Raw genomic sequence first — 7,818 nt, forward strand, 5'->3', positions numbered from 1 at the left:
TCAAACAATGACTTACAGTACTGAATGTGAATTAGGAAGACACCGTGAACATTAAATGAATATGCTGGCATTACTCAGTGTTCTTCATGAGGCTGCAACCACCAGATATCTTACTTTCTGCCTCAACCGATGGGCTCATCTCTTTAGAAAGGTCTTCTAAAGAGTCTTTTTTTGTATCCAATTTGTTTGTAGGCATGGACCAACATGGTGCTGACAGTTCTCAACCAGATTCAGGCCCTGCCAGACCAAACTTTCACAGCCCTGCAGCCAGCGGTGTTCCCCTGTATCAGCCAGCTGACTTGCCACGTGACAGATATCCGTGTCCGCCAGGCAGTACGGGAATGGCTGGGAAGAGTGGGCCGAGTTTACGATATCATCATTTAAACCTAGCTGTGCTCTGTTGTGAAGGGGAGAAGACATCCAAGGTATACAGCAAAGAAGTATTTGGGGTTCATTAATTGCCTATTTGTTGGTGATAAATTAAGAAACAATGAGCTTGTTGATGTATATCCTCTATCCACTTGAGACTGTGTCCCTCACTCACACTAGCAAAGGAGGCAAAGCATGAGTGTGTCCAGGGAGGTCTGGAATGGCCCCAGAAACTGCCAGTAAATCAGGCTAGTACCTAAAGGGGTGATACATTTCAGTAGCCTTCATTTTAATTCAAATTTGCAACAGTGGGAGCCACATGAAACTGCAGCTGAACTTCCACGCTTGCAATTAGCTGTGTATGCAGCTGTCATCTGGATGTCAAACCAGGCCAGTAAGCCTGTGTAACTTTAAAAAAATAAATCAGAAAAGTTAGGAAAAAGGTGGGGCTATAGGATAAGTTAAAAGGTGACACTTGTTCAGGGTAACTTTTTTCCCTTTTGAAATTAGCATGAGAGAGGAAAGCCAAATAAAGATTATTGTAGTAACTATATGCCTCACTCACTAGAGAAAGTGGAAATTTATTTTGCTCTGAGAAGAGCCTTTGAAGTCTGGTCACATGTTGGGTAGATAATAAGTGACTATTAAAGTATCCCAGGTCTAAAACTGGTGAACCAAGCACAGACTATTCATCCTTTCGTTGCTCTTGTGGAGTATTGCTTGAAGAGAAATGGCACTGTCAAGCTGCCCTCTCTACACTACCCTGGCTGCCTCTTCAGCTATGCCTACAGCTGATCATTTTTCCACGTGTCTAATGCCCCCTAAGGGCAACAGGGAAGTTTGTTTTGCTGTTTCCAGTGAAGCTGGGGGAAGACACATCACAGGGCAAATACCAGCATGTGCCAATATCCAGTATTCAACTAAACAGAGTAGAGAGAAAGCGTTCCAGTTTAAGCAACACTGCAGCTAAGTTAGCTTATGCTTCTACTGGAAACTTACATGTTTGCTTATATAGAGCTGCTGTAGCCAGGAACACCCTTGTCACCTATGTTAAACTTAGCCTATCACTCCACATAGAGCTGAATCAAAATGGAAAATAGTCTGAAAGGAAGTCTTTCCTGTTTCTCTCCCATTTCTTGTCTGCTGCTGTAAATAGAAGGGGACAGATCCTCATGGAGGTACATCCCCCTCTGTGCAGCACTCCTATAGCAACTATTACAATTTGCTGGTATTATTAAGGGGTGGGAGAAGAGGAAGGATCGACTATGGTATTGTCAAATACATATGTGATGCTGTTCACACTAGACACAGCAAAGGGTTACCTTGCTGCACAAGTTATGTCACAGCCCCTGGGACATTCCATCTTGTACTCCCATAGTACATAATTTGTTGATTAGAAGTTGAAATAATTTGTTGAAAATAAGTTGATTTTAATCTCGGGTGACCCCTTAATGATGTTCTCCCAAGGCTTTTAAAATGTGCACACCAACTAAATATACAGCTTCAGTCCCTGCTCCAGTGCATCCTCAAAGTGGCATCTCTTTATATCAGGCCTGGATTTTGCACAACTTTTAGCATCTTAAACCTAGGAAAACAGAGGGAGCCAGGAGGCTCCGCTGAACAGCCATCACCCAAGCTGATGTGTTTACAAAGAGTCTGCCACTATCCTCCAGCCTTTTCCCTCCATTGCCCATGCCCACGTCCCATTTGTCACCTGCTAGACTTGTGCAGGGAATATTTGTCCTGTAACTTTCTGTACTGTCAGTCACACTGTTTCCCTTTCTTTCAAAACTTCCCTTTGCTAAATTGTTTCAAGGACATAAAAATTCCTTAAAAACAACTCTTTCTTACCACCTACATTGACTTTATAAATGAGTAATTTAAGAATTTTATCAACTGTCAATTTTCCCCCAGCAGTTTTAATACTTCATTGGGGACAGGTGAGATTAGCCCTTGGTATATGTGAGAGTAGTGGCATGGTTTGATTTCTGTTGCCATGTCTTTCTTACACATCTTTAGCTAGAGTAAAAGGCTTGTTATATTTTTTTGTTAAAGTTTTTGTTGGGCATCTACACAGAACTGCTTTTAAAGCAGTACATTAATTAGGCAACAACAGAAATCAGAATAATAAACTGTATGCAAAACACCCAGCTCTGCTGTTTTTCATTCTACATTGCATTGAATGGATGCAGATCCTTGCTGTGCTGATCTAAAACTAAAGCAAATCCTTAAATTATGTTGGAGAAGTAAAATTGATAGCAGTACCAATGGAATCACTGAGGACTCCAGAAGGGAGCCTAGTATCTCAGAAACACTGTGGGTATGTGTTGTGGTTGCAATACAAAAATCCTTCTGTAAAACAGAAAGAAAAGCTCTAGGAGTGATAATACCACCACCCCCTCAAGCCCATGAACACAGCATAGCCTAGTATTATTTGATTAGCCACCATCTTGACCCAAAATATCATTTCATTTCAACTTTTTACACTACAAATACCATACTGGAAATGAGGAGGAGTAAATTTGCTGTATTGCTGTTACCCTGTTTTAAACTTTGCCCTCCAAATTATGCACTAAGTCCCCATTGTCACCCTCAATGCCTCTGCGCATTAACACCCCTCCATAAGAGGCCATGAGTAACTTTGAGTAATTCCAGAAATTTAATTTAAAAGGATGGGGTGGGGGTGAAGGAATCTTTGAAGCAGCAGGCTTTACATAAGCAAAGTTTAGCATGTGCTGCTCTTCCTTTTCCTTATATGTAAAAATGCTAAGCAGGTGAGGAGAGCAGGCTATGGCCACTTCAGGAGCCATTAATCTGAGATGCAGAAGCTTTCTGATGCACCTCTAAAATATAAATATATAAAAAATTGATTTGGTTCATCAGATTCTCAGCTATTTTAGCTGTAGACATCAGTAAGCCCCAAAGAAGTACGACACTAAACATGTGAAGTCACCATTTCATAGTCCTGTGCAGTCTGTTTCATGCATCCTTTGGGATTAAGTCTGCCAACGTGCTACCTTCATTCAGGCCTCACAAAGCAAGCTTTTAGCCCAAAGGAGGAGTCTGCCAGAACAGTCCCAGGAGAAGGGTACTGGCACCAGCCTGTCCTAAGCTTCAGAAGGGGACTCTCCAGCTCTGAACACCCCAGTCACGTCCAGCTGTACCATGCTACAGCAGCTTTTTTGCTTTCCACTTGTGAGCGGGGAAGCACCTCTGTCTAGCACAAAGTAGCCTTTGTATCCACATGTGTAAGTCTTTCTCACATAATCCATTGACATCCTTACTTATGGCTCCATAACATAATGCATAAGCTAACAGCAGCATATTACCAGCTCTACTGTTGAATCAGAATATTTGAGCCTTGAAAAAACAGAGTCTGTGTATTAATAGCCTGAGCTTGCTCTTTCTCTTTGCTGTGGCTAATGACCACATTCTTTCTTTTCTTGCACTTACTTTTTTTGTCACATAAATTTCTATAGGAGTTGGGTTTGATTTTTATTGAACTGGCCAGTTATTTATTTTTAAAAATGACTGGCCAGTCATTTTTATTTAACTGAATTGCTTAAAAAAAAAAAAAAAGGGTAGGGTGGTTTGGCATCCTTCTCAGGTACCAGAGCTGCACCTCTGCTGCCTTTGCCTAGTTTCACACCACCCTCCTCAGGGCCACCACAGCAATCAGAGGCAATGACATCTCGTTTTAAAATCTTGCAGGCAGCCACTAACAGAGAAAGTTGCTGTTGGCCAGCATCAACTACCTTTACTCGCATGGAATAGCTCATAAACGTGCAAATATTTAAAGCTGAAAAAAAGCAGCATATTCATCAGGGAAGTGCTACTTTTCTTGTATAACAGGAGCAGGGTCTGACCCCAACTGATATGGTTTCAGGCCATTGCGTATGTTTGCAGTTGACTCTGTAGTGTGAATATATGCAGATATATGAGATGATTGATGTGTTTATGTATAGATTCCTGTAGCTCCAGTCACTGTCATGCTCTGAGCATTCTGCATATTTACAGAGCGATATTCACATTAGTAGTATGTTTATCATGCTCTCTGAATATTTGTGTCGCATCAGCAATGGTTAATGCAGTTGTTCTGGTAACTTCCCCTCAGTAGTCTCTTCTGAGCGTTCAGCAGCCATAGAATTACCACCACTATCTCTTGGTTAACGTGCTTTCATGTCTTTAAGATGTAAAGATACAGATTTAATACTCTCCTTGGGATAAACACTCACTTGAGAATAACTGACTTAATTTAGCATCTAGAAAGAGCTATTAGGGAAAGATTTACATAGACCTGGGCAAAACTTTCCTTGTAAAACTTCAAGCACAGGCAACACAGCTTTTGCCTCATCACAGATAAAACAATTCATGTCCTCTGGACTATAGCTGGCTCATGTCAAGGCCAATCAGTTTACACCCATGACTTGTAAGGTACTTTGCCTTTCAATTTGAGTTTCAAGTTTTGTTTAAAACCTAAACCTTACTGTAAAATTCACTGACAAATCCTCACCTCCCAAAGATATAACCCCCACCTCTAAATACCTTGTGTTACCACATGTAATATCCATCTGCACTTGATACAGCAGCATCTCAGTGTTGGTATCTCCACTGCAGAGCTCGGCACAGCACCAGTATGAAACCGAGTGGCAAACGAGTTAGCAAGTAGAGAGGTCCAGCTCCATGTGCTGCCTGCACTTTTGTACCTCTCTCCACAGCTTAGGCCCACACTCAAAGTGCCGAAGCTGTTGAAATCAATGCAAGTTATGTACCTGGATTTCTTTAATACTCAGGACTTAGTCCTTGAATCCTTCAGTCCCTAAATACAGGTTCACAAGTTCTCAGGAAAGGGAATGCCCTGTACAGTTCCTGATGTCACCCTGTCTGCTGCTGGCCTCTATACGCCTCCTGCTTGAAAAATCTACACAAACCAGCACATATTCCCACACATCCCAGTGCCACAAAACTAGAACCTTTACTTTTGCACAGGTCCAGTTTTAACTTGTAGGAGGCTGACCACAGCAAGCCAAAGTAATTTACTTCTACCTAGCTTTTCTGTGTAGAAGCTTATTCAGAAATTGAGCATGTGGTTTGGCTATTTTCACCTTTAGCAATCCATTCTAGAAATGCCATTACTCAGTGATAAATAGTTTTTAATTCACAAAAAAAAAGTCCTTTCTTCCCTTGCTTTTGTGGGGGTGGGATAAGTTTATGTTTAAGCAAGCTATTTATTCATTACTCTGGTTATAGTAATTTCTGGGAAGATCTATGTGTAGTGCTAATCATAGCATACAACATGAAATACAGTTAGGTTTTTTTCCATTTCTGATAATTCCACAATTGTTTGAAGAAATGATGCAATACCATCAATTTAAAAAAAAAAGTTTCTTTTCTTTTTTAGTATAAAAGGACCAAGTTACCATAGCACAGAAGCACAAATGTTGGATTTTATGCAATGTAGATAGCATCCGGCAGCTAGAGATCCTTCTTCGCTGAACCTCCCTTTTCGAGTAGAGCTTCTATAGGGATACAACGTAAGGGTCTCTTAGCAGCCCTCACCAGCAACACATCTGGGACTCCAGGAAGTTGTACAGCTGCAAGGAAGAAGTCATAGCTCCTCTTTCTGTTGTTTCCACTAATCCCCCTCAGAACATATACCTTATATGTGACACTGACTGTATCATATCATACTAAACAAACCACTTTGGCCAAACATGGGGGGCTGGCTATTTAAAAAGAAAAAATATAAAAGTATGTGGCATAAGTGTGCATCAGTCTTTTCACTTAGTGCTCAGAGGTCTCCAAGCTAAGAACTAAAAGCAGAGGGAAGAAGAAATGCCCTAATTCTGTGGATATTGGTGGAGCTACACTGTATGATCCTGGATTAATGCAATAACGAGCTTGCCTGTGGGACCAGATCCCTCAAATCCTCTTTGTTTTTGGCAAATTCGCAAGCTGAGGTTTGCATAGTCTCCACTGTCACATTGAATCAGGGAACTGAGTTTATGGAGGGCATTTTTTGTTAAGAAACATGGCAACAGGATCCATTTCAATCCTTTTACCCCAACATCCCATTTTTCAAAAGATAGTGATGTACTTCCACAAATTTCATCTAAATACCATGGAGCACCAGGGCCCTATTTCCTAATGCATTTGGTTCAACTGGGCTGCGGTGAAGTGCCATGCTTCCACAAGAAAACGAGAGAGCTGAGCTAGCAGGGAGGCACAGGTTCAAGCAAAGGACAAATATCAGCTCCACAAGCAGGCTGTGGCTCCTGAGCCCCCTGCTCTGCAGAGGAAAGCAGGATTCGATACCAAAGGGAGAATAGCCAGGAAGGGCAGAGCACCACGGTGACAGAGCCCTGTACTGCACGCTGTTTGCTGGAGCAGATGGGAGCGAGAGATTGAAAAGTATGCAATGACAGAAGCGAGCACCTTCCTTCACTTCCTCTCACTTTCTCTCCCCCACCCCTTTTTTGCCATTATTTGTGAGACTGTAAACATACTTCCATGGGCCCTTCAACCAGAACTGAAAACTGAAAGCAAGCCAAAGGGAGTGGACACTCCGTTTTGCCAAAGATCTAATCCTTTCCTGTTCAAAAATGAAAAAAAAAAATCAAATTTTATTTCCATGATGATGGCTGCCACAGGAAGCATTTTACCACAAAACATGATTCCCAGGACTTCATCTAGCTGTATATTCAGGAGGAGCCACTAATACTTTTTAAGAGAGACTGTAAATCACCTTGTCAAGCGAGTGCTTACATTGGGTTTACCTTCTGCTGAGTTCATACCTAGCTGCAATTCCCCGGTCTCATCCATCTTTCCTCCCTCTACCCTTCTGCTCTTCTTTAGAAAAACATCTCCCCGTGTCTGCTGCGTCCTGTTGTGCTGCTAGCTTTGTTTGGTCCTTGGGTGTCCAGTGGTCAGGCAGTCACTGTAAGCTGGCTTGCAAATTGTATTTTGTGTATATTTTATTCTGACTGAATTCTGAAATGGAAATATTTTAAAACAAAAATTATAAACTATTTATGTTGCTTGTGTTGTAGAATAAAGAAGCAAATGCAAAATAAATCATGCTTTGGTTTTGTCTAAAGATAGTTATTTTACACGTCCTGATGAAGCAAAGGAGCAGAACTGAGAAGGGGCCTGAAATACTTGGTATGTACCAGCAAGGACTGCAGTTTTCACAGATGACCTGGGGAATTTCAGCACTTTGAACTGCTAGGGTTTTTTTCGGTGGAGCTGGGATCTAAACGCTTTAACAAATGAGCCCTATACCACGCCTAAGCAGAGTTTGGGCTTGCGGCGGGGAGAAGAAGGATGAAGCTACTGAGACAGCTAAAGGTGCAAGTAGACACTATGCAGAATTTTGAAGCATCTAAACATGTGAAGCATTTCTCCCCCCATTAAAACGAGGAAAATACTTCTGGCTTTGATTTCATTGGA

The 7,818-nt window shown here is 41.6% G+C and overlaps 1 protein-coding gene across 5 annotated transcripts in view; it reads left to right on the plus strand.

Annotated features, from left to right (window-relative positions):
- The window catches only part of ARFGEF3 (ARFGEF family member 3), a 98,983-nt gene extending 91,546 nt beyond the window's left edge, over positions 1–7,437 (plus strand). For 4 of the 5 annotated variants that reach the window (XM_072855945.1, XM_072855948.1, XM_072855949.1 and 1 more), the window contains one exon: positions 193–7,437. In XM_072855945.1, the coding sequence (XP_072712046.1) occupies positions 193–384 (192 nt within the window). In that variant the 3' untranslated portion in view covers positions 385–7,437. The remainder of the gene's footprint in view (positions 1–192) is intronic. The other variant, XM_072855947.1, reaches the window with a different exon arrangement.
- Positions 7,438–7,818: the final 381 nt, after the last annotated feature.

This window comes from Ciconia boyciana, chromosome 3 (genome assembly GCF_034638445.1).
Source record: "Ciconia boyciana chromosome 3, ASM3463844v1, whole genome shotgun sequence".
NCBI classification, from domain to species: Eukaryota; Metazoa; Chordata; class Aves; order Ciconiiformes; family Ciconiidae; genus Ciconia; species Ciconia boyciana.